The sequence below is a fragment of the Dromaius novaehollandiae genome, chromosome 5 (genome assembly GCF_036370855.1).
Source record: "Dromaius novaehollandiae isolate bDroNov1 chromosome 5, bDroNov1.hap1, whole genome shotgun sequence".
Classification (NCBI taxonomy): domain Eukaryota; kingdom Metazoa; phylum Chordata; class Aves; order Casuariiformes; family Dromaiidae; genus Dromaius; species Dromaius novaehollandiae.
Genome location: NC_088102.1, coordinates 13,156,282 through 13,184,132, shown reverse-complemented (window position 1 = coordinate 13,184,132; position 27,851 = coordinate 13,156,282). Strand labels below are relative to the sequence as shown.

Sequence of the window (27,851 nt, the reverse complement as noted above, 5' to 3'; positions counted from 1 at the left end):
AGGAAAGCGACAGTCTGTCATCTGCAGGTAGAATAAAAATTAACTTTGTTAAATATGTAGAAACAAACACAGTTTGAAAAGTGAGGTTGAAGTGGCAAGTCATTCCCTGAAATTTTAGTTATTTGATTATGGTGCAGTTAGAGATAGCTTGAATTACTTGGAGAACCTTCCTGTAGCTTTTAGAGCGGCCAAGCGCTGCTTGGGGGGTCTCTCCGGGACCAAGCAGGACGAGGAGCTTTGTTGAGGGCTGCGCTCGGTTCGGAGCTGATGCTTTGGGTTTCACCTGCCTGTAGGAATAGTGCTGTCGCAGGTTGTACTTGCTGGTCTTCCAGCCAAAAGAAGCAGTGTCAGCTCGAGTATGAATTTTGCCCAATGAGTAGCAGGCTGAATTGAAAATTCTTTAAATTTCAAAGGGAATGATTTAAATGGCTTGAGACCTCTGTGGGGTTGAGACAGATACAAGCAGCAGTCGTGCTCTGCTGAGAAGACAGAGAGGGTATTTTTTTGCGTGGGAGGTTCAGAACTTCGTTTCAATTTCCCTTAACCTCCTTGGCCTTCAGTAGCTCAAATGTGTAAATGTTCCTGTCCTACTTTAATGCCCTTTGTCCAATTTTAAAGGGAGACAAAGGGTAAATTGATTGTGTATGCACCTGTGAAGTGAATGGGGATTTGCAAACAAAATAGGTTTTTTTTGGGGGGGGGGGGGAGGAGGGGGGACTGCTGCCCTGTTTTTTTGTACTCACATTAGATTAAAATTGACTACCTTTTCTAAGGTGTCAGTAGACTAGTGCTTTTATTTTAAATACCCCAGTAGAACATACTGATCTATACTTTACACAGATGAATAATTTGGTTTATATTCTTAATAAAGTGCATCTAATACTACTGTGGTAAGTTGTAAATCAGATATTCTTCATGAGCATTCTCTATACTGTTCATTTCCACTCAATGTAAACCTTCCTTAATCTTGCCAATCGTATACGCGTTGGTCCAGTTAATACTATGTAGATTCACTTCAAACTATTATGTGCCCTTTGCTCTGTTTGAAGGCTTAGAAAAATTCCTTTAGAAACCCAGAATATGATAATTTTATTAGGCCCCCTGGAAAAATTAAATCATTCTTTGCTTAAAAATAGATTTACGTCCATTTGACTGGAGTAAAGCTTTTATTGCAATATATGTGGTCAGAGTTGTCTGCTTTATGAATAAATGCTGAAATCCTGTTAAGTAATGCTTTTCTCCTTTCAAAAGCCGTGTATGTCATGTATGACCCTGGCCCCAAGTGGAAGTTAAATCTAGCAGGGAGAAGAATATCAAGTAGCTTTGCAAATTTTCATGTGGTTTTGTACGAAAATGATATTTAAGACTGTTATGGATGAACTGAGTGGAACACTTAAAAAAAAAAAAAAAAAATAGGTTGAGTAAAATTACTTGGTGTCCCTGTTTTACTAACAGAGCTGTTCTTCTACAGTATCCTAGAAACTCTGTCACATGCCTGAAGTGTTCCTGTTCAGCATTTAATCAAATGCGTTATAAGTTATAAAAAGCTTGTGTGAAGATACAGGAACCTGTTTATGAGGAACAATATAGTTCAGGAAAGCAAATGGTCTGTCTAGTGGAAATAAATCTTGAAATTCTTTGCTGGAAGTGAGTATAAAGTACAAATTACTTTGTACTTTAAGTGAAGTCATTCAAAATATGTATGTATTAGAAAAACAGCAGGAAATATGTCCTTGTCACTGAAGCCAAAAAATAAAGGTCATGTCTGCAAGCTCAGGATCTTCAAATTTTTGAAACTAAAACTGACACAAATTAGGAGCTGTGCTTTCTAGAAACTTTCTGGAGAAAGGGCGTTTTGTGGAGAAAGAGCTTAATGAGGGGTCTTTGAGGCAGTCTGTTAGAGAGGCGGATTCTTTTCCTTGCCTGCTGATTGTGTTTCTTCGTTTTCAGTTTTCAGAGTTCTTGCTGTCTAATGCATCTTGCGGCACCTAGGCTCGCTTGCCTTCGATTAGAGATGAATAAGGGAAGGTGAATGTGTGGGCTCGCTTCTAGTCTTAGCTGGTTCTCACACTTCATATGTTAATTGGCAGCAGAGTGTCCAGGATTGCTTGTGCAGTTTTGAATGTCCAGCTGTTGGTGCTCCACTTCGTAGAATTCAAAGTTTAGATGAATCTTAAAATTAAAACTCAAAATGAAGTAGTGGTTTTCTTGAGTTGATGAATGTGAGTTTTATGTAAAGCTGCTACATTGAATGTAATGCTGCAGGATAGAGACTTAAATTTCCCTAGCATTAATGGCTTTGCAAAGCCCAGGAGACACTTAAAACTAGTCTACATTTACACATAAAACATCACTTAGGCAACCCTTAAAGCTAAGGAAATCTCTCAGGTGTGGAAAAAGCAGCTCAACTGTCCTTACATTTATGAGACCTGTTGTAACTGTGTATAAATAAGTAGTGAAACTTTACGAACGGTGATTGTTTGCTGACTTTGATTTTTATAGAGTTTTGAATAGGGCTTATACTCTTCTTGTTTACACAGTGTTCCTAGCAGTTTTCAAACTAGTTCTCAGGTTTTTTTTCTGGAGGCTTGTGAAGTGGCCCTGTGTTCATTTGTACGCTACCTGAAGGATTAATGTTGAATCTGAAGAGATGCTATGATTGCTATTATATCTTGCCAGAATTAAAAAGTTTTCAGGAAAGTCACCTTTCTACCAAGAAAGCTAAGGTCCATTAGCCACTGGTCTGTCGGCTTACATGCAGCTAAATTTGTAGAACCCAGTTTAGTAGTGACTGTCTAGGGCATAGTCAACTGTACTGAACAGTGTTTTATTATGGCTTTAGAGTTGCTGGAAGCTTTATGCCACTTCCTGGTCTATACCTCCTGAAATTAAGCAGAACTTTTGCTCCAAGTCAATGTTCTTCATAGGGAAAGTCCACTGACTTGTTCCTGTAGTTTTCTTTCTGCTTGAAGTTCATTGAAGGCATAAATGAGATCTGTTAAGTAAAGTAAGCTGGGAAGTCTGTGTTGCTGCTGATTTGGTTGGCCCTAAGCTAAGGATCCTAGGATCATCCAGCTTGGAAGAGACCTCTGAAAGTTGCTAGTCCAACCTCCTGCTCAAAGCAGGGTCAACTATAAGGTCAGACCAGCTTGAAGCAACAATGAAGTAAGTAAAGGTGATTCTCTTGTTAATATTTACTGAGCAGTGCTTGGGCTCTACAAAAAGACTCTGGAAATCTACTCCTTTGATAGTGAATTAGTCGCAGGAATTTCCAGTGTGAAGTATTGAAGCTAGCATTTCTGGCAGAAACACTCTCTGCCACTGAGCAGAGTCCACCAGAAAACTCTGCATGGGGTAAGTGAACCTTCTTACAGTGCGTCAACCGTGTTCCACAACTTTCCTGCAGGACTAGCTGAAGGACAATGAGAGAGAGAGCAGCCCAGGCATGGTGGAACAAGCAAGCTGTAAGGGCCTCCTACACCACCAGTTCTGTTTTTTTTCCATGTTAGTATGGTGGACTAACAGTTTCTGCAGGGTTCACTAGGGGATTCTGTGAGACAAAGTGCTGTGGTAAGGATTACTTAGCCTCCTTTTTCAGATAGGGTTTAAGGAGCATCTATAAAGTTCAATAAAGTTCACTTAGTAACAGTCACAAGAGTTGATTTCTCATGTTACTTTGAATAGTGTTTTAACAAGTGCAGCTTTCTCAAATTGTTCTGGTTATAGACCAGGGACCATTAAATCCCTGAACAGCATGGTGTTGAAGAGAGATCAAGCTACAGGTAATAAGATTTCCATGCTCCAAAAATGCAGAAGAAATTGTCTTCAAAAGTGTAACATCTCAGTTCTTTATGTCTTCTCTTTACAGCTCCAGTGCAAAATATACATGACCAATCTGTAGTCTACCATTCAAGATCAATTAATTCTCTGGACTAGGGAGATTCTCTTAAGAGGATTTTCAGAAGTAAATTTTTTATTAAATGTTTGCCCTAGTTTAAAGACCTAATATTCTCTCTTAATCTCACTTATTGCTACAGCCCATGGAAAGCCAGTTTTCTGGCAAAACTGGTATTGAATAGTATTAAGTATCTATAGGAAGGCATTGTCATGACTAAGGTTGAAATAATCTGAGATGAATTCATAATAATAATTAAAAAAACCTTCCTTCCCTTTCTGCTCTTAGATGTTTTTTATCTTGGAAGGAAATGTAGATTATATAGTATGTTTCAGATTCAACTAAAATTTCCCGAAAGCTGTGGATTTAAGTTAGCCAATGAAAAGATGCAGGAAGAGTTCACATCCGTCATAGAAGCTTGATTAAGGGCCATCTTGATATAATGTGGTTCACTATTTGGGAAATAGTAGTATGAAACTTGTTAATTTTGGATCAATAGTATATCGAAAGCATGAATCTTGGTCAGAAATTAATCTGGTTTTGACCTTGGAATTATGCACGGTTACAGAGCTAAGGTAACTGATGCCCATTCTATTCAGACATTTGAAACTTCAAAATCTGAAAACTTCAATATTTGCTCAGACTGAGGTAACTGCTTTTTGTTTTGTTCCTAGTGTCCAGGAACTTAAAACTGTGTTTATGATGTTCCACTCGACCATCTTCCTACTGGAATTCATGCTTCAGGGAGGCTGTGCAATTGCTAGTTCTGCTCTCCCCCCAGCTCCCTCAGCATGTGGTTTACAGATAATTTTGCTAAAATAACATGCTGTGAGAGTTAACTAAATTGGAATGGAAGTCCCCCCAAACAGCTGTACAATCTTTGTTTATTTCTGGAGTATGAAATAATCACAAAGAACTGAATGGGATTACGTGGTCACTTTTTTCTTCTGGTGGAGCATAAGATTCTGTAGAGATTTTTAATCTGTTGGAGAACAGGACTTGGAAGCTGCTGGTGCCCAAGGTATACCAATTTTGTTCAGCTGCATCACTGCCTTTAGACAAGTTTTGAGTGAACTTCTGCTTGTTCTCATTAACTGACTAAGTTCATAGTACCTGTTATTCCTTGTTGCTTTTCCAAGGAGTACTTTAAATGCCACTCTGTTGTAATCTGAATGTTTGGAAAAAGGCCTGCTCAGAATTAGTAAGCTGATTCAGGAAACTGTTTTAATGAAATATAATGGAAGGACAGACTGCTAGTGCAGCTAGCAGTTGGCCTAAGTGCTATTACCGGTCTTGATTAGCTACAATGTACTTTGACTTGCAGCACTTGAGCAAGGGCTTAAGTTCATGTAGTTTCACCCCATTTCAAAGTGCTGCTATCATCCTGACTCATCTGTGACGGATTAGGTTCCCCAAAGTGGACAAGCTGGAACAGGGCTGAATATTTTTCAGAAGACTACTTTAAAGGAATGGGGACAGGAATCATGAATACAACTTGCTATCAGCTCAAGTAGAAGCAAGGGTGCCTTATCCTGTGCATCCAGCCCCCTTGTTCTTTAACACTTAGTCCCAAGATCTTTCTTTTCTCTCTAAAGGTGCACCACTGTTTTTCTAAGAGGGGTACAGTTCCCACCACCTTGTTCAGTAAATAGTGTCAGATAGTGGGATTTGACAGTCACAGGCTCAGATTTCATGTAAAAACTTTTCTGAGAATCAGTCTCCCACAGAATCACTATGGGAAATGGTTTAGTGATGGGCTAATGAAATGCTGATGCCCAGGGGGTATTGAATTTTCTGAGTAAGAGGTTTTTCTTATCAAAATACAGTAGCAACTATGAATTGTGCAGAAGCAGAAAGAAAATGGCTTCTGGTCCTTACAGTCGTTGGCCTTACCCTCCCTTTTAGTGAAGAGGGAACATGACCATATCTCCATGGGACAGTTATATCTTAATCATAACTGAAAACACTAGCTGCATATAAATAAAAAGGGGGACATCCGGGTCAGTAGAAACCTAGCTTCCGATAATTCTGTGTTGAATTAATTTGCTTACTCTCCGTTTAAGTTCAGACAGATTGTCCCTGCCATCTGGCTCACAGAGAACAGCTAGAACAAGCACAGTGGAGTCTGTGCCTAGGTTTCATTTATCAGAATTTCATGTCTTGCTAGATCTGCCATCACTCAATTTCAGAAGATGGGGAGCCTTAGTCACACTAGAAGTTTGTGAGACAACAAAAGCAATAGTCAGTGATATCAAACTCTCACCAGACAAAAGAGCAAGGTGGGTGTAGCTGCAATCTGAAGACCACCATCTCCTCATTCTGTGTTGTTTGCAAGGATGGTAAAGACTCGGAGGGAGAAAACCCTGGAAATACTGGCAGTTTTCTGCTGGATGGGAGAGTCTCTGGTTCTCTAATTTCTGAGTGTGATTAAAGTTGAGTCCTATTTACTTTAAAAGAGATCTTCTTAGGAGTTGAGTTCTCCTGAAAAACTTTTGTCCAGAGGACTTACCTTTAGTCTTGTAGGTGAGAGGAGAGAAACATTGTACCTTATTCAGCTTTGCATTTCTTTGAGGTACAGAGAGATGTATTTATTTCTGTAGAATGGTCTTCCAGATAGAAATGCTACCTCTATTTTGAGGATGTATCATGATATCTTTCAGTTCAAGTTAGAGATTTACATGCATCTGTGGATACTCTTTCATAGGCATGTGCCTTTTGCTATGATGTCCCAGTAGAGCTGGCATTCTATTTGAGTTCTCCTTGAAGTATTACTAAAACTTTTTTAGCTTATAATGGATCTCTGAGCTCTGGAGACTACCGTTTTAATCTGCGGATTTGAGAAGCTGGAGTACATAATCTCATTTTGGAGTTTTCAACCAGGAGGCCATACGCTTGATTAAACTGTTTTATAATATAAGCTGTAAAACATAAGTGTAACTTTAATACTGCTGCATATATACACTGATTACATGTAGCACATAGTTAAATTTGCATTGAAATGGCTCATCTGGCATGATTTGCTGTGTAGCTAGTTTTTTCTCCATGGACAGTTCTGGTTCTCATCTCTAAAAATTCATGCACACCAATGGTTTGCTATTCTTTAAACTTTTGAGCACGAGATTTAATACATCAGAGCAGTTTTTTTTTATGTGATGTTTGTCCTCTTCCTCATACAAGTTATATTTCTTATATTACTGACCTAATTTTTCTCAGACTACAAATACTGAAAAAGCTCATCTATCAAAATTAGAATCCGAGTCCCAATATTAGTCTCATGTCTGTAATGTCATTGAGTATCTGCAGCTTTCCAATTACAAGCTCTGATCGCTGTGAATAAGGAGTTAAAAATGTTGAACCTGATGCATGTTCTTGCATATTAAACGTGTGGGTTTTAATCTCGAGATGATGAAAAATAGGATGTCTGTGTTCAGAAGTGATATGTAGATAAGCATGGGTTACACAACTGAGAGCAGTTTAGATTGCTTATCTCTTCCTTGCGGTCCTTCTGACACTTCAGCGCCTTACTGAACAAATCTTCAGTTGTTTTGTCTGAGCTGTATTTGGATTGTGTTCAGTAAATAAAATTGATTTATTGGCAATGCATAGAAATCTTTCTTCATGTAGATGGCAGAGTATTTTGATGTTTGAGTTGGTGTCAGAAGTGCAATTACTTTAGCTTAATGACTTTAAATTTATTCTGTAATCACAGTATCAACATCCTGAGTTTATGTTCCTAGAAATGTCTTTCCTAGAACCCAGTCGATCATTTTTAAGGCTTCTTTTAAACTACTATTGAGACTAGTCTCTTATTTTTGCTTTTTATAAGAAGATACGTTTACATTACAAGGGTCAGGTAACTGCAAACATAATATTTTTAATCAGCAACTATCAAAACTGATTGTACTTCATATTCAGGAAGTCATTGGTAGAGAAGTAGAAGGTATCTTGCCTCTGTGATGCCTCTTCTGGCAGGAGTAACCTGAGAATAGGTTGGTCTTGAGGACTCACTGCAGCCTTGGTTACTGAATGGTTGTCACTGGTTTTGTTACATGATGTAATTGCAAAGGCTAGGTAGGTATAGCGTTTAGCAAAATTGAAAAAACATGCAAGTGTTATATAAAAAGATAAACTTGCTGAAGACATCTTTGATGTCTTCAATAAATACAAAGCTGCTTTTTAAAATAAGGTTTTGCGACTGCATTAATTGTTGCTTTGTATAAATTCATTTGCAAATAGAAATTGTTACATGCACGCATTGTGACAAACTGTCTTAATTCTGTTTGCTCTCTTTGCAGGCTGCGGACTTGAGTAAACCAATAGACAAAAGGATATACAAAGGAACACAACCTACATGTCATGACTTCAATCACTTAACAGCCACAGCAGAAAGTGTCTCTCTCCTAGTGGGCTTCTCTGCAGGCCAGGTCCAACTTATAGACCCTATTAAAAAAGAAACTAGCAAATTATTTAATGAGGAAGTAAGTAGAAGTCTTAATACTGTTGCATGCAAATGTATTTGATATTAAAGATCCTAGATTCTCAAAGTTCTGTAGATGGCTTCCTTTGCTTATACAGTTCATTATTCAGTCATTACCTTTGCTTTTCAGCTGTCTTATTGCTCTTAGGATACTTATACAAAAATGCTGTTCATGTAGGAAGCTTTTGGTGATTTAAGGAGAAAAAGATTAGGTAATGCTGTAATAGAGCTAATGACAGTTAACTGGTGGAAAAAGGGTCTACGAATCTAAATGTTGCTGTATACCATTTGCAGTCAGTTGTTCCAGAGGTTCCTGGCTCCAAACCAGGAACAAATATTTGAGCATCTGTATAACTAATATATTAAGCTCAAAATATTCTAGTATTTTTATGGAAAGGGTGTTAAAACATTGTCCCTATTGAAGATTCCCAAGGGTTTGCTTGGGGACGACTATTTATTTAGGATATCAAGCTGAATGCTGCACAGGAAAAGCTGAAGGCTCATGAGGTCTTGGCAGTGTGACTTTCCTGAAAGAAACTGTCTACCTGATTTTTGCTGCTGTGCAATAATAAAGGATTGAAGGGAGTACTGGGTGGAGAGGACATGACTTGTGCCAAGTTACAAGACAACTGGCTCTGATTGTCTGATAGTATTGGTATTTTTAGCAGGGTAAGTGTCTGGATGTTAATGATGGAAGAGATCTGGTAACTGATATAACTTTGACAGTATTTTCTGCTGAGGATAAGCTGCAGGAATTTGGTTTTTTGTTTTGTTTTGCTCCTTTTTGTTTTTTAATTCAACTGCAGATAAATCACGAGAAGTGATCACGAAGAGCTTTGCAGGTCACGTTTTAGAAATCTCAAATCAGATGAAGTTGAGTCTTGCTCAGCTTTCAACCTGAGCAGGCACATCTTTCCCACCTCAGGGAAGATGTATTGACATTCTCTGTCTTTGTGCAAAGAAGATTCAAGTATTGTTCTCAATGGGGATGTTTTATAATTAGACCTGCCTAATTCCTCCTCAGCTTTCTAAAAGTAGCTGCAGCTAGATCAGAAGAGGGGAGTTTTTCGTCTTTTCTAGCATTTCCCACCTGTTCTTTCTCTCTGCTGTTTGAATGGGAAACTGCTGGAGATTCTCTTAACTTTGCACTGAATACCCTTTCTGGTAGAAACCATTGTACAAGTAGTAGAAACTTTTATTCCAGCATTGTTCTCAACAGCCCTCCCTCCCTGTCCCCAACAAACAAACAAAAAAACACCCAAAACAAAAAAACTTTGGCATTGGTGCAGCTTCACCATTGGGAGTACTAGTCTGGATGTGAACAAGTCATGTGTAAGTACAGCTCTGATTTAATCTTGTTTTGATAGTAGCATAAATATTATATGTAACTGGAATTTAATATCACCAAGCAGGACATACTCTTATAGCTGAACTATAGTTACCTTGCGGGAAAAACTCCTGCTAAAATACTTACATAAAAGTACAACGCATGTTTACATGCCATGATTTTGTTTACTGCCTGGCTGCTTCAGTGTAAAGCTGCACTGGGGGTGGGAGGGGGTGAATAGTTCTAGTGGTAGGCAACGAGGGCTGGAAGTACTGAAGCAACTTTGCCTACCATCTCTGCACTATAACTAGAGTTGCTTCACTGTGGTAGGGACACATCTTTGGACTCCTTGCTGGAAATTAAATAAGATGCTCTGTTTTTTACACAGCTAGCAGAAGGATTTGCTCAGTGCTGCCAAAACTACCAGCAGAGTAGATGGGAATTAAATGACAAATTCTTATTTCCTACGCTACTGTTAAGTGCAATTATAACAAAATTTAAAACTTATATATGTTTCTTTTTAATCTGTCAGTTATCATATAGAAACTTGCCCAGGACATGTTTGGAAATTCTGGAATTAATAGGCTCACCTCTAAAAGCTCTTTTAAGGAAGCATTAGTAAGCATTGATTTTTCTTTTTGTTTGTTTGTTTGAGTCAGCCTATTGGTTTTGAAATATGTTTGAAGTGTAGATAGTGTTTGAAAATAAACATACTTTCATAGGCAAAACAGAGGTGGTCTAAAGGCAAGTTTTTGCCTCTCTTGACAGATTTTGCGCTGGAGCTAGAATACTAGAGGTAAAAGAATTCACCATCTGTCCTGTTAGTAATGGGGTGACTTAGGAAACCCAAAGCTGTTTTGACTATCTACTGTCATGAAGCAATCAGAATAGTAGTTAATCACTGTGATTAGTGAAATAGCCTTCTGTGTCATAACAGGTTACGTCCAAGTTACCTGAATTAAAGCTGTTGTATTTTGACTTCTTACTCTTATTTATTTTAACCCTGTTGATGTAGAAGACAATAGGGACTTGAAAGGCTGAGGTGAGTGATACTATGCAGCTCCTGGCAGCCTCTAAAAATCGAGCAGTTCCTTCTAACTGTGTCAGAATAAAATTAGCGTTGTTTTCTTACACCCGTCAACAGCTAAGCATACTTGAGACTCAAGTGTTTGCTGGCAATAGTTGGTTATCCTCAAGTTAGCCAACTGAACTATAAGTCTCCTTCATCTTGGCTTATTTTTTGTCTGTGCTCTTTTTTTATTTAAACTGTAGCCCTAAGCAGCAACTAAGGTATGGCTGCATCTTTTTTCTTGATAAGCTCTTTTCCTACTTGTGTTGCCAAAGCTGTTGGCCAGACCTTAACATATGTTCCTTGATTGCTTCTTTTTTTTTTTTTTTTTTTTTCTTTTTTACTCCTTTGTCCTATGCCTATAATTTTGTCCCTCCAAGCTTGTTCAAACATGGCTACTGAGATGATCTTACTTTGCTCGTCTTCCTGACGGGTGACTGAAGTTCCTTCACTATCTATTCTTTCACCAAGATGAACACAAGCTTCTTATCTTATACCAGCTGCTAAATCTCCAGTGATTAGCTGGGTACTGCATTTAGTTTTCATTGTTGTAATGCCTCTGCCAGTGATACTTACTTCAAGTCTTGTTTTGCTGTGCTGCAGATGAGTGCAAAGAGTCCCAGTTAACAGCCTTTAAAACTTCAGAAATTCATGATTTCATAATTTTAATCTTCCTTCTGAATTTAAAGGGCTCTTGGTTGAGAAGGGGATGAGATGTGGTCACATGCTACAGATCACTTTCAAGTATTATGATCTTTTAATTCTGCCTTTTGTTTATTGGAGCTAACTGGTTCTCATTGCGTATTGCAATCTTTTGTTTTGCTCATAGCTTCTTTGAAGTAAAGTGATCGGGTTTGGAGGATTTTTGTACAATACCTAATATCATGTAGTCCATGATTTGGGGCTTAAAATGCCATTTCTGGTATAAGGTTAAATAATTCTTCTTGCAAGCAGAGGCTGTATGTCAGGTTGAGCTATTCTAGTAGAGTAGTCCACGAAATCTTGCTCTGTGCCATATCTGTGGTAGTTTCATAACCAGAAGACTATTGTTTCTAGCAAGGAAGCTGGTCTGATGCTCCCTGTTGGTATTCTATTGGTGTGTACAAGGTAGCTTTCTGCCTAATATTTTTGGTATCATCATTACTTGGACACGAATCACGTGTATTAATGAATAGACATGACAGATTACTTAAAATACTACAGTAGAAGCTGCACAGAGCTGCTATTTTGAAGCCACTTTGAGGAAAAGGTTCTAGATTAATTTTTCTTAACTCATACAAAATGATTAACTTAACCAATGAGAGATCACAGAAGAGAGGCTTCCTGCTTTCACACTGAGGCCGACAGCAACAAAACTGTACAAAAGTATAATCTAAAATGACCAAGTGCTGCTTTTTTGTGACAGGCACAGGTGTGGAACAGATAACAGTCAATGTATTTATCCATTAGTTCATTTTTTTGAAAAACAGAATAGCAAATTTTGGGTTGTTTTAATGCTTTTGTGACTTGTTCTGGTATTTCTTCACGCTCTTTGTATTTGCAGTCTTATCTTTCATATAGCTGAGCTGTTCTTTCAGCCTATAATCAATCTATGACCTCTTGTATTTGTATATAAAGAATTACTTTTCTCGAAATTGGAATTGAGCAGGGGCATGGCTGAGTGTTGCTAGATTTAGAAGTCTACCAGAATTATAGTGGCAAACTCAAGGAGTCAAATTTTATCTCTACCTTGGCTAAAATATGGAAAGTAAGTGTGGGGTGGGGAGTCCAGGGAGCAAAGGATGTGGTACCGTCTGTATTCAGTGAACAACATACATTTAACTATTAACCTTCCATGTTAATAGGGTTACTGTAAAGCACTTGCTCCCTGAGTCAGTATGAAGATTGTGCTGGTATAGGCTCCTAAGGTCTTTTTTTTTTTCTCTCTTTCTCTCTCCAGTGGATTAACTTTATATATGTGACTTCAGATAACAACAGTAAATTTACACTGTTTTTGACTTAAAACCTGTTTGCTCTGTAGTACAGATGAGTAACAGCCTTTTATTTTCTACAGTTTGTTTTGTGCTTTCTTGATTTTTCTCAAATGTTTGTTTCCTTCTCGTGCTGCTTATCAGCCTACACAGTGAAAAATAAACCTAAGAACATTACCTTGAGATTTGTAACAACAGACTGACTCGACTGAAGTGTGTTCTTTGTGGAATATCACTGGACCATAATAATGTTTTATAGAGCTTTCTTTCCCTGGAAGTAATTTCCTCTTAATTGCCTGAAAAGGGTTTTTTTGTTTGTTTGTTTTGCAAATATGGTAACAATATAGCTCCTTTGTAGACAGTTCAGCTCACTTTAAGCTTTGTTCCCCTTCTTCCCCCAAAAGCTCAGATTTACAGTTTGTCGTTTAAGCTTTAATTATCAGACTTTCTGATGCGTATCTTCTTTGTTTTTCACAGAGACTAATAGACAAGTCCAGAGTAACCTGTGTAAAATGGGTACCAGGTTCGGAAAGCCTTTTCCTAGTAGCTCATTCCAGTGGCAATATGTACTTATATAACGTGGAGCACACTTGTGGTACCACAGCCCCGCACTACCAGCTACTTAAACAAGGAGAAAATTTTGCAGTTCACACTTGCAAGAGTAAATCCACAAGAAACCCTCTGCTTAAATGGACAGTAGGTGAGGGTGCCCTGAATGAATTTGCCTTTTCCCCAGATGGGAAATACTTGGCGTGTGTGAGCCAGGATGGTTTTCTTCGTGTGTTTAACTTTGATTCGGTGGAATTGCATGGTACAATGAAAAGCTACTTTGGAGGACTGCTGTGTGTGTGTTGGAGTCCTGATGGAAAATATATAGTAACAGGTGGAGAGGATGACTTGGTAACAGTTTGGTCTTTTGTGGACTGTCGAGTAATAGCTAGAGGCCACGGACATAAATCATGGGTCAGTGTTGTTGCATTTGATCCATATACCACTAGCGTAGAAGAGAGTGACCCGATGGAATTTAGTGGAAGTGATGAGGATTTCCAAGACCTTCATTTTGGCAGAGATCGAGCAAATAGTACACAATCTAGGCTATCCAAAAGGAACTCTACAGACAGTCGTCCAGTAAGCGTTACATATAGATTTGGTTCAGTAGGCCAGGACACACAGCTTTGTTTATGGGATCTCACAGAAGATATCCTCTTCCCCCACCAACCTCTCTCAAGAGCAAGGACACATACAAATGTCATGAATGCCACAAGTCCACCCGCTGGAAGTGGTGGAGCTAACCCAGGAAGTAATGGAAACAGTATCACAACACCTGGAAACTCTGTACCCCCTCCTCTTCCACGGTCAAACAGCCTTCCACATTCTGCAGTCTCAAATGCTGGCAGTAAAAGCAGTGTCATGGATGGTGCCATTGCTTCTGGTGTTAGTAAATTTGCAACCTTATCGCTACATGATCGGAAGGAAAGACACCATGAAAAAGATCACAAGAGAAATCATAGCATGGGACATATATCTAGCAAGAGCAGTGACAAACTGAACCTAGTTACTAAAACCAAAACGGACCCAGCTAAAACTTTGGGAACACCTCTCTGTCCCCGAATGGAAGATGTTCCCTTGTTAGAGCCTCTTATCTGTAAAAAGATAGCACATGAAAGACTGACTGTGTTAATTTTTCTTGAAGACTGTATAGTCACTGCTTGTCAGGAGGGATTTATTTGCACATGGGCAAGGCCTGGTAAAGTGGTAAGTTTTAATCCTTAATGCTGCATCAAAGAACTAGAACTCTGAATAGGTAGTTTTCTTGAAATATAAATGAATGTTGAATATAAAATTTCTTTATGCTTAATGTAAAAAAAAAAAAAAAAAAAAAATCCTCAGAGCCATACTTTTGGATACTGCATGCCATATTTCTGAATGATTTGAAGTGTCTTGGATACAATTCTTAAGTATAGCTGCCTTCCAGCAAGAGAAATAAATACTGTGCAACTAAACTATTGATTAGTGTTCTTATACTTAAGCATAACCACAATATGGTGAAAGCTATTTATGTAAAAGTTGAAGTAAAACATGTCAGTCACTAAACTGATTATAATCCTTCAAGTTTTCTACAAAGTATTGCACTCCTTGTCAGAGTAGCTTATGAAAAGCTGCTGCTTTTAAGTCTAACGAGAAATGTGAGCTTCTGAAAAATAAAAAAACCAAAGTGTTTTATTCCTCCACACTTTTCTGTGGTGGTCTGCCATTAATGTAAAGCCACTCCTTATTAAAATGTCAGCTATTTTATGAGCAGATTTTTCAGTCCTTTACTGACTGTAGTTTGTGCTCTTTAAATTTTGAGTCAATCCATGAGACAATACAGTGCTATCAAGGAACTCTAACTTTAGCCAGGTCCTGATTGATGTATACTTGGTTAAACTAGGGAAAGCCATCCAAGCTTTCTCTAAATAGCTTCAGTTTTACTTCATTGACACTTTTGTTAGTTAAACTTGATCATTGACAAACTCTTTCTTGACAGCAGCTCTTCTCTCAGTAGAGCTTTCATTAAAATGTACTTCTAGTTTTAGCTTTTACTGTCGATTCACTTAAACACAGATAAAATGTTTTTTTCTGTAGTCCAATGTATAGCAAGCTAAATTTTGAATGAATCTAAAAGTGGTGTTTAATTTATAAAAAGTAGTTTGTGCTACAAATGGCTTTGTTTGCCAGTAACGTTTTAAAGGAATACAGCTATGAAAACACTACCAAAGTTGTTCTACTGCAAAAGATCATTATTTTTGTGAAACTTTCTGAAGTTCTGAGGCCTAGAGGTTACCATCTGAAGAAAAATACTCTAGTAATACTTGAATATTGCCACATTGGACAATGTAATGAAAAGCTGATGTTCCTTAGTCTTAAACCATTTGATTTGCAAATCTCCTTTTTGAAGTGGAGATAGTATGTATGTTTAACACTAAAATACTACATCTTCACTGGAGTGAAATCTTAAGTAAAACTTGATTTTTTTCTTAAAACAGTTTGTATAATGCAGGTTTCTTTGAGATGTTCTCAAATTTGTCACAGTGTATGTATGCACAGAGAACCATGTCCACTCTGCATCTTGATGCATATTTGAAGGTTGAATCTAAAACTGAAAATTGTAAATCCTTTTCTGGGGAGAAGAGAGGAAGGTATTACTTTAAAAGTTAAGATTTTTTTGTGTAAGAACTTCAGATTCATCTTTAAAAAAAACAAAAACAAAACAAAACTGTCCTAAATGAAAATACTAAAGCCGTCGTCACTTCTGTGACTCAGTGCAATTCATGCTTAGGAATTAACTTTATATACATAGAGCAGTGCCTCAGATTTCCTTTGTAACCTATTTTGTTTTTGTTCCAAAACTTTGTGTACCACTCAACACTACACTGTTAAACTTATTTTCAGTGGCTGAGGTGGGTTATGTTAGACTGGCTGTAACTTAAACACAGAGGTTTTTTTGTGTATTGACTTTGATTTGGAATATGACATTTCAAATATTTCAGAGATAAAGTATGCAGTACCAAAAATCAGGATTTATGTATTGGCCAATATGGAAAACTTTAATTACAGGTAAGTAATTTTCATGCTGAAGTTATCACTTTCAAAATTAATATATTGCACACTGTTGTAAATGCCATATTGTTTAGGATGTATTTACTTAGAAATTTTCAAATGGATTTGTTTTCCTGATTTCACTTGCATTTATAATGAGCTCACTGTGCTGGTAAAAACTAGATTTTGGTGGCATGTTTACAGGGGATAGGAAAATATTTGTGCCAGAAGGACGTTATGAGCATCCTTTATGTTTATAGGAGAGCACTTAATTTTATTTAATGAAAATTGTCAAAGTATAAAACACTCATGGTAATGTCTCTCTTACTGGGTTATATACCACTCATTTCTGTCTTGCCAATTGTTTTATCCTAGGCTATCCCATTGCCCTGGGGTTTAAAGCTGCTATTTCTAGTCTTCCTCCCAAAATATGGGTCCCCAAGTGATCTTAAACCTCCATCCCCCTTTTTTGTCCACCAACTCTCAAGTGAAAGCCTCTGAATCTTGCTGCTGCTTCCATCATTGCCTCTAAAGGCCTTCATTAAATTCATACTGCTGCCAGCCTAAAGAGAGAATTGGATGGAAAATTGAAGCAGGCTTACAGTATGTAGTGTGATTTCCATTGAGCCAGTGCTGTCTTACCCTCTTATTTTTTAATAGCCATCAAAAGACATACTGGGTAATTGGACAATGTACGACACGTTCTTTTAATTTTTCTGGTTGGTCTGATACTGCCCTTAGTTTAAAAAAGTAAATAAAAAAAAATCTGGAAATGTCTCTTCAGCCCTGCTCCTTGTGGTAGTTGATAGGCCATACAGTGCTTAGTGTGCTGACAGTGCATTATAAGCTTTCCAGATTACTAATTCAGTGTATCCATAATCATACCTTGAGCTTCCTTATTGGCTATACCATTCTCTATAATAGGTGACACAAATGCACTTTCACAGCTGTTGTACAAACTCCCTGTCAGAATGAGGGCAAGCGAATGGCAAAATTCAGCACGAAACAAGTTGAGTGAGGCTCAGGGTTCATGAGTTTTAATTTCTTGTTCTCACTTTTTGTTGGACTGTTGTTTCTGAGAAGGAAGATTCAGGCCGGGGAGAAAAATAGGTTGCCTTAATGAGAGTACGAACTTTCTTTTCCCCAGCAATGTGGTGACAGTTAGCCGTCTGCCGCACCCCCCCCTCTTCCTTTTCCCTTTCCAATGGAAAAGCTAAATGGGATTATAGAATTGTTGTCTTAATTTTGAAATGTAGAAAAAACCTTAAAGAAACCAAGGTAAAAATGGCATGTGTCACCTTTATAGCTACTTTAAACCAAATTACGAGACATACGAGATGCAATTAAAAAAATTCCCCCCGAGAAACCACGATACCCAGTCTGCAAAGCAATTTATCTGCCCGTCCTCTTTTTGTTTTTAAACTAAAAACTGAGCTATTCAGATGGAATTCCAAACTGGTTGCAAACTAAGTTCAAAGAAAACTTGTCTAGGTGACTTATGTTTGACTGTGAAATTAACTCTTCACCCTCTTGTACAGCAACTCCATTTTACCTAAATAAAAGTTGCTGATTAGTTTCCTTTATAAGAAAGCTCAAGGTAAGATTGGATGGAACTACAGAGGTGAAATGGCAGTGTATAACCTAGCAAGATAAACATGTTACCATTTTGTAAAACAAATGCACATGGAATTTATTTATATGACTTACTGTACAGGAAAACTTAGACTTAAATTATAACATCCTTGAATTTTCTAGTTAACTACAATTGTAGTACAGTATCATGTTTTAGTATGACTTCTGTTTTAGTAAAAGTACTTAAACATTCATGTACTATATTTGAGTGAGACGAGCAGCTATACATACTAATTCTTCCTCAATGGAAAGGAGCATTTCATCATTACAATTGAAGTTCAATTGCTGGTATTTAAGTACTATCAAATAGATTTCTTTCAACGTGATACGGTATCTGTATAAACTTCAGGGATGATTATAGTAAAACTGAAACACAGCTATATGACTTCAGGTTACCATGCTGAAATTTGAAGCTTTCTGTAATGTGCATAATAGCAAAGTTGCACATAGCATACCCGCATTATCAGGGTGAATTTAAACCTAGTACACTGGTGTGATATTTATAGCAAGGTATGTGTGTTTGCGCGTGTGCGTGTGTGAGAAGGTGTGACTAGTGGCTCCAGTAAGGCCAGGAGAGATCATAACCCTGCAAAGGCTTTATGATGAGGATGTCTGGATTAGGAAATAACATGACTTTTACTAAACACTTTCTAGAATCCCATGTTCTGAATTATCACCTCTTAAAATTTGATTATGTACTTGGAATGACTGTATATGTCTGCCCCTTTAACAGTATGAAGCTACTAAATTAATATTTAAAATGCTGGCCTGCTTATGTTACAATAAAATTTGTGTCAGTTAATTTACTGTCAATTTACATGTAAAAATTAAACAATTTTTTTCTGCATTTTATGAATTCTGTATACTGGAGTTTGTTAAAGATTGACATGTTAGGTGATACTGTACAAAATTGTATTGACTACCTTTAGTGAAGATCAAAAGTAAAATTCATATGTATTTCCTTTTTACACTTCCATCTAATTTCTTGACAACTTGAATAAATTTCATAGAGCCTTTCTAACATGAACTATTGTTAATTTAACTGTTGCAATAATTAAGCTTTAAGAAGTATTGTTGGTATATTTATAATTTTAAGAAAATCATGTTTGTTTCATACTGCTTATTTTTAGCTGTTCTATTGTCACTGTTACAGCTGAAGAACTTTACTAAATACTTGACATTAAAAAATAACTTGCTGGGGTTGTCCTCTGTATACTGATGTTAAATAAAAATGTGTGACTGAACTGTAAATGTAGATAATTTTCAATAGTCCTTTTCACAACTGAGTTTTAATTTGTTATGTTGCAGTCCTTAGGTGGTCTTATGCTATCATACTGTGCTGAACAAATGGCTACAGTGAAAACTGCTAGCTTGCCATATTTTAGAGAAAGAAGTTGACCACATCCTGTAACCTGTTCTGAGTGAATCTTTCACTTCATTTCAAGAAGATGCATACACTTTGTTTAAATCTTGCTGATGAGGTCATGTCTTCTGATACTTTTTCTAGGACTAGAGTAATATAGAATATTATCATTTATCAAATCTGTTTAAACTCAGATTCAGTAAAACAGATATGGATGCATTCGCCCTACCTACCTATCAAATAGGAGTTGGGGCAGAGCATTTTCTGTTCCTTCTCGGACTCTACAGGAGCTCTTTCCTCTATGGACTCCGGTGCAGGCTATGTTCTCTATTCCAGCTTTACGTGTTGATGTTTGCCTAATGCATGCTGAATTTACAGCCCTGGGGATATGGCTTACTCAAATGATTCAGGTGTTTTCAGTCTAGAAAAACGTTGACTAGTCTAAGACTAAACTAGTCTAAACTAGCACAAAGTAATCTAAAACTTTCAGCTACAGAATGTCTTGGAACCGGTTTAGGCAAAGATGAAAAATTTGCCCTTTGGTCTGAATAGGGATTGCTTTTCCAAGGCTCTCCTCACAGCAAGAGGTCTGTGGTAACCAGTGAAGCAGCCAAACAAGTGATATTTACTGAACTGTTTCAAATGCCTTCTTGAGAAATTTCAGTAGAGAAAATTAGCTATTTTAGACCCCATCTAACTGAGGTAGGACTCTACTTCTCTCTTAGGGGAAGCTCCTCTGTAGACTAAAGCTGAGGAAAACCTTTTTCTTGCATGAACTTGGGAGCATTCTGATACTTCAGAATGTAGTTGGCCACTATGATGATCTGCCTATATATTTATTTTTATTTATATGTGTGTGTGTGTGTGTGTGTATGTATATATGTATGTATATATATATATATAATATATATATATATATATAAAATAATTTTTTAAGAACAGGTGTCAGTGGAGGAACAAAGTGAAATCTGTCCTGAAAGCTTGTGTGAACAGCTGATTACATCAAATGATGCAAGAACTGGCTGTTCAGACCAGTTTCTCAAGAATCAGTGGGAGCATGAAACTAAATCAACTTCCACGTGTTCTGCAGTTGTAGAAGATACTTTGGCAAAAGATGTCTTGGAACTTTCAATTGTGTTCTGCTTGCCTTTATTAAATAATGTTGCACAGAGTTCTCAAATAACTTGAATGATCACATTCTTTTCTGGTTTTAAAATTGATTTCTAGGTAGTTTGTAATCTGTCTTACTAACTTGGTTTGGCTCGTTTCTTCTCACACTAAGATCACGTCTATTTTACAGCTAACCAAAATGGGGTTGCCTTAAGACATCTAATCCCTCCCCCATCCATTTTTTCCTGATTTATCTAAATTTTATTTTCTAATCTGAAAATCTGAAGTCTTGCAGGCTTTTGTAGTTGGAGGACACTAGAGAAACGAAAGCATGCAGGCCCTTACTACCTAAACTAAGCTTAAGGTCTTACTACACAAGTCAGATCAGGTTTTTGCTGGCAAAAGCTTTTTTGTGCTTTTCACAGCGCAAAAATAGTTGCATTTTAAACTATAATTTCTGTTGTCTCTTGGGTGTGCATATCTTCTATTCACCAGTCAAATACTAGTCTTGAAGTAATCTTACCTAATACCAATAGATGACAAGATTTTCAGCTAACCTGCTAGCATCCTCGATTTTTCTCTTTGTTGGCCATGCATACAATGGTGATACGCTTTTATTAGAGGAAAAAAACCACCCCATTCTTTATGTACACAAGTGAAATTGCAAGTGAAGCCTACTAGATGCCGCTACATTTTTCTATGAAATCTGATATGTCATTACTGTGTAGGCATTTATACTTTTCTGTGACACTACTAGAACAAAGCAAAAAAAAAAAAAAAAAAAAAAAAAAAAGCAAACATAACACAAATATATTTAAACCTCTATATAGTGAACAAATAGATTGTGACGATCAGCTTTGCTTTCTCCCCCTCAATCCTTTACAAAATATTTTCTCTGTAATATGTTATGTGAGTATTCAGAAGGGACTTCCTTGAATATTCTAAATTAATTGATTTTATGACTTCATTAGGGATTGTTAAATACTGGACTTAGTAAGTATATGCAGTTCAAAGACTTACGCTAATAAAAGTTAACTCACCAGATAAGAAATTGTTGGGCACTTTGTTTGAACAAATCTTAAACCAATTTAGCTGATTCCAATACAGAATTTTAAACAAATGTGAAAAATCTCATTCTATTTTGGCATATTACTGTTGCTCAAATACTGTGACCTTGGCCTCTTTTGTCAAGCAAAGGGCTTAGTCCAGATGGCTTTTTCAAATAATTTCAGGAATATCACAATTTTGGACAAGAATAAATTATGTATGGAATACTCCTTCAATAAAAATCTCACATTATTTCTTATATTGACGATAACAGAATTGGTTTACCAATTAAATCAGTGCAGTTTTTGTGAGAGCACTCATTAATTCAGCCTGTTTTTTGCTATTTAATGGCATCAGTAAAGAGTACTATGAAACATTTTGAACTATGTATTCAAAATTTTTTTAATATTGGTTGTATTTGTTAAACTGGATCAGCTGCTTATGCTGTTTTTCCTCTACACAGACAAGCACAACACTGTTGCCACTAGTTTGTTTCATGTTTTTCTACGTTTAAATTTCAAAACATCAGGTATGTGGCATCCAGATAAGTTACTGTGAGTCAGCTGATCAGTTTTACTGAATGAGCTTGCTCTTGTCCAGGGCAAATACTGAGTTAAGTTGAATTTCTTCACTTTTGCTGTGGGCTATAGGTGTGTGCCAGGAGAACTGTGAATTGGCAAACAGGCATTAACTTTACAGTAACCTGCTCATGTGTCCAAACTTGCAGTTTCTTATCTAGATTACTGAAACTTGACTTATGACTGCATCTTTGGCTCAAATTAATCCTGTTGTAATTTACACAAAGAAAATATTAACTCTGTAGTCACTGATGTCCTGATCTTTTTATAGGCTTAATTTCCACTGAGAAACCTTGTATTCCATATCATTGCCTGAAAAAATATACTTATTTATGGGTAGAGCATATGTGGATTTTTTTTAAACATCTTTCTCACAATTAATGGGACTGATGGCTGGTCTTAACACTGCTGCAGAAATTTCTGAACAGGCCCCAGATAGGACTGCCTTGAAATTTGGGTAGAAATGTTCTTACTGAATGCATTCACTAGACTTGCATAGGTAGGAATGAAAAGCCATATCAGTACGTCTTAATGTTTTTACTAAATATGCGAAGTCCTGCATGTTTTAAGAAGTTGGAGAATTCATACAGATCAACATGCTGTAGCCCCAACAACTACTGAAACAATTTGTTTTGATACTCTCACATTGCTACCTGGTGTAAGAAGATGATGCAGTCCTCTATGAACGACCATGTTAGAGCAGTAAAGTATTCTGTTAAGATGGCAGCTGATGTAAAACCTCCATGGAGGACTTTCTCTGTGTGATTTGGATTTCTTAACTATTTCATTTCCCATCCCCCTGCCAGACCCACACACTGACAGAATAATACTACTAATAGTAGACTACATTTATTTTCAAAACCTAAGTTTTGAACAGTCTCTTAATTTGCTTCTGTTGAAGCTCAGTATGGTCTGTTCATGTTTTTTCTTAAACTTTAGCTGATGTACAGTATGCACTGCACACCATGGCAGGTCTGAAATTATTGTATCCCAGTTTCTTTGTGTTTTCTGTCACTGGTATTAAACCGAGCAGCTTTACAGCTGCACTAATACATCGCTGCAGCTTTTGTTCCATTTTCAGCACCTGGTTGGCTACACCGGGTGGGTTAGCCACGGCAAGCACTGTGGCCTAATTTCTTTATGCTTTTTTTTCCAGATAGGAGCTTGCTCTCTGCATTTTTGAATGTTACCCATAGTATTATTCCCAGAGAATATGATTAAAAATGGTTCAGTCCAGCATCCTTTGTGTTACAAATCAGACTCATATGGTAATTTTTGCATCCAAACAGTAACCTTTTTGCGCTGTAGCGTACCTTTCTAATTACGGCTTTCCTATGTTATACCTAATACAGCTTTCTAAAACTCTCTCGTTTTAGAGACTCTGATATAATGACAAAATTCTATACAATCTTTTTTGTTATTCAGGACCTACCTAGGATGCTTATCCACTTCCATAAAACTTGTATGTCTAAAAACTAAATTTGTATTTTTGCCTTTCCTCTATGAGCATCTAAGATCTAAGATTCCTTCTGAAATCAAGTTGTTGGAAGAACTCACAAAGTTTCAGCTATCAGAGAAGTGAAATTCTGGAATGGCCATCTAATTATTGTAGTTAGGTCAAGCAGCCAAATCAGTTTTAAGGTGGTGCGTGCTAAGTTTTTTGAAAGTTTTGAAATGCCTTTCTGTAGTGGCAGAAGGATGTTGATCTACTCTTTCCACTTCTGTGTTTTCTGGCTTGCCTCTTCACAGTTGCAGAATTAAGTCAGGACATGGACTGAACTGTGAGGATTTCCTAATATTCCCTTATCCAACGCCACTTACACTGCGTTTTGGCCTTTTTCTAAAAGGAGAAAGTATTCACATCCTAGGGGATGAAACCGTAACTGAGGAATCCATTTCTAGTCTTGGAACTTGAATTCCAAAGCATCTAGTAGCTTATGAGGCATAAAGTGCCACACTAAATTTCAGTATTTGCTCCCTATTTCTAAAGAAATTGTGGTAAAATGAATGATTTCATTTTGTTTGTCAAAAATTAGTTGCATTATAGTGTAAATTTGATGTTAGAATAATGCTTATTTCTCTTCATCTATATAGCATGGTTATGAGTCTTTGGAAAAATAATTCATATTATGCCACCCCTAGTACTTCTCTGCTTATAAAGCACATACTTGCTTATGAACAGTTTGTATTACTGATTTATTAAAGACTGAAAATAATATCTTTAGGACCTCTTTTCTGGTATACTTGAAAGTTGCTTAGTGTATGTAATTTTTTTGCAAGAAAGACTTTCTAGCTGGTGCTGGATTTAATAGGCTGCTGAAAAGTGGTTCAGTAAATGAACTGCAGAGTTCCATCTTGCCATCACTTTCAAATAGAGCTTTCTTCGTAATAATTTTCAGAAGTGCTTCAGTAACTTGGTGGCTCTAAAACTCTGCTTTTGCCATCTATTCCTTAATTTAAAACAATGACACTTTTTAATCTCTTCTTGTTAAATATGCAATATCTATGCACAACCTGAATGTCAACAAGTTTCAAGACCAACCCACTTCAGTCTACCTCAAAGGTGTTTGAATCATGTATCTACAGCATGAACAATAAAAAAGTAAGGATTCTAGTTCCTGCAGGTGCTCTCTGTGGAAGGCCATTTGAAGTTAAACACGTCCATACATATATATATATATATGTGTGTGTGTGTGTGTGCGCACGCGTGCGCATATATATACACACACACACACACTTGAATATTTTCACACTTTCTGCCATAAATCATATTAATGCATCTGGTTTCATAACATGTCTGAATTGTTAGACTAGATGTTTTTTGAAAGGAAGGACTATGGTTTTACTGGAAAATTTACGACCCAAATCCAGCCAATCCAGACCTCCTTCCACCTTTTCTGTCTATGGTTAGGGTTTTCTTCCTTCAGTAGTGACTTCTCAGATTCTTGGATCCAAGCAAGAAAGAGCTCCTGTAGATTCTGAAATGTTCTACATTCTGTATATTAATTGCTGCCTGAACTTGTCTAGTTTGATGGATCTGAGTCACAAGCTCTTAATTTTGAGGTAAGACACTAAGCTGGTAGCGATTTAGGGGAATCGCTAAAAGTGCATTTATCATTCCTACAGGGTAAGGAGCAGCACAGTGTTCTATTGATTGGTGTGCTTCCAGCTTAGCTGCCATTGTGTTCCGCAGTCTGCTGGCACTTGTTATAATTAAATAATGACATTGGTAGATGAAATTGCATTTTGATATTAAGCTTTTTCTACATAAGTCTGGTATACAGTTACTTTGATGTCATGATGTCAATGATTAAAAAGGGGCTACTATAAATCAAAAATGGAAAATACCTTCTGTAGTGTATAGCTGCCTTAATAAGGAACAGTAGCCTCCTGTCTACCTAGGAATACTGCACAATAGCAGCATTATGCATGAAATAAAGTAAATATCATTTTATTTGAATGATACTGTAGTTAAATGAGGTGGTAAAAAATTTCCTGAATGCAAGCTTAAATTGTAATGGGAAATCTTACTGAACTCTTGCTCAGTGTTTCATTTCATTCTCCTTTTCAACTACCAAAAGAAGTATTTGAATAGATGAGATATTTTTCTATTCAAAGCTTGTAATATATGAGACTGAGAACTGCTCTGTATTTGACAAGTAACCTAACTTGTTGATGTTAGAGTAGGCCTGTTTGTTGCTACTCTAATAAAATGATGATTACTTCTGGTGTATAATTTATAAAGTCTCACAGTTCACAATGACAAAGTGCAAGGTAGATTAAAATCAAATCCTTGGATCAGATTCATCATGTGTCATAAATGCACATGCTCTCTAACTTTATTAAAAGCTCTTTTGTATGCTATTTGACTGATAAAATAGTGGGTTAGATTCTTTGTAGGAAAGAAGGTGCTCGTGTCTTGGAGAACAAGTGGTGGTAAAAAAATAAATTGTACTGATTTTTAGCTTCAGACTAATAACTTTGTAAAGTCAATATCAGGTTCTCTTGCTGGATTAATGTAAACTGCTTTGTTTGCAGGGTTTATTGTCATCCCAAAACCAGGCCAATTCTCCAAGTGGAACTGTAGTATAGCCATCACACTACTGCTAGCAAATCTCTGAATACAGGACAAGAAGTAATGACAGTGGAACCAGGAGCTGTTCTTCAGGCAAAGAGCATCACAAATTATAATGTGGCAGAGTGTAAACATGGAATTATGTGAATCACATAGTAATTTGCAAAGGAATAATGTGATGAGTTCTTATTACAGCTAATACTGCTAGGCTGCTCACCCAAGGAAGAATTCTCATTAAAAAAAAAAAAAAAAAAAAAAAAGCTTCCTTTGGTACTGCAGAAAAAATAGTAACTTTTTGGTTTTCTTTATACTTTTCAAGTCCAGTGTAATTTAATCTATATATATAAATATATAAATAAAAGATATATATATAGTGTAAAATAAAGTATGTTTCTTAAATTCAAGTAAGCTCAATGGTTAAATTAGTACTTCACCATTGTTTATTTTGCACTGATTTTTTTTTTAACCAGAGATGGCTAGAAGACAGCCTGGAATGCACTCATGGAAAATGAAAGTCATTATTTTCTGGCTACAAAATGTTATTCAGGAAGATGGATGCTGCAATCATAGATTTTTTAAAAACAGAATTGTTTTGCACTTAATAGTTTAATGCTAATAGAGAATTACTTTAAAATTGGTGTCCATACACCAAAAAAGCTATGTTGTGGAGAAAAGAACCTTTGTATCTATTAAACATTTATTTTAATATTGTTGTTTCCAACTGCAATCAACTCTGTATTATATGTACAAATAATGTAATTGAGTGATGGGGGAGGGGAGTAATGGATTGTTACACTAGAAATTCTCATCCATCATTTAAGAAAGTGATATTTCTAATTCAGAAAATACATATTAAACTACCTTGAATATGCATTTTGTTTACTTTCTGTTCAAATTTGATCATTTTTGATGTAATCAATCCTTTGTTGAATTAAATGTTTGGTACAGAAATATAATCTAAACTTTGTAGAACAAATTCCTTTTCAAACTTCTTACCTGGAACATTGCTTCATATTTAATATAGCTTAATTTTGATTAGGAAAATGAAACAATATTGTTCTGTTTTCATTCTTAATGGTTTATCTCTATATATATCATCCAGAAGAAGTCTTGCAGACAATTTTGTGGGGTAAGGATTTTGCAATTGCATAATACTGTTTACTGCGCATACATACGCATAATACTGCGTTTGGAGGTGAAAGATATAACAGCAGTAGATATACACACCTTCTGACTTGGCTGTATAAAATTAAGCTAACACATTGGAGTAGACTCCTCTGCTCTGAGAGAAGTTGGTTGTTTTAAATCAGATATTTTGTTTATAATTCAGCACTTTAAAATTGATAAGGATTACAGAGATGGACTTATCTATGTATTTGTACAGTTTAATACTGCTTGTCTGAACATATATTATTTTTAATCAGCTAGCCCCAGAACATCTAAATTGTTTTCGGTATTTCCTGCAAAGATAAGGAAACAAAGTAGATGTTGCTCTATGTCACAACCCAGAATGACAGAATATAGAGGTATCAATCATATCTTTCCCTTTACTCTATGCAGGAACACTCACAATTAGGCAAGTGGGCTTTGGCATTAGGGAGGCAGCATAAAACTTGGGCTCCTAGCTTGAGAATGTGGAACTTTCCTGAGAGTATGCAAATACTGAATCTCAGGGGTGTATGTTATTAACACATCCTTTCCTGATCTCAAAAAACTTAGGTAGAAAGTT

General features: G+C 36.6%; 1 protein-coding gene across 4 annotated transcripts in view; it reads left to right on the top strand.

The window, feature by feature from the left end:
• Positions 1 to 27,119, top strand: part of WDR20 (WD repeat domain 20) — a 49,044-nt gene extending 21,925 nt beyond the window's left edge. Inside the window, exons 2-5 of one of the 4 annotated variants that reach the window (XR_010389315.1) lie at positions 8,191 to 8,373; positions 13,216 to 14,493; positions 16,269 to 16,335; positions 26,086 to 27,119. Coding sequence is in view for 2 of the 4 variants with exons in the window: in XM_026111308.2 (XP_025967093.1) it covers positions 8,191 to 8,373; positions 13,216 to 14,493; positions 26,086 to 26,139 (1,515 nt within the window). In the remaining 2 variants the exon portion in view is untranslated. Of the gene's footprint in view, positions 1 to 8,190; positions 8,374 to 13,215; positions 16,336 to 26,085 lie in introns of all 4 variants that reach the window. The other 3 variants (XR_010389314.1, XM_026111309.2, XM_026111308.2) reach the window with 3 other exon arrangements.
• Positions 27,120 to 27,851: the final 732 nt, after the last annotated feature.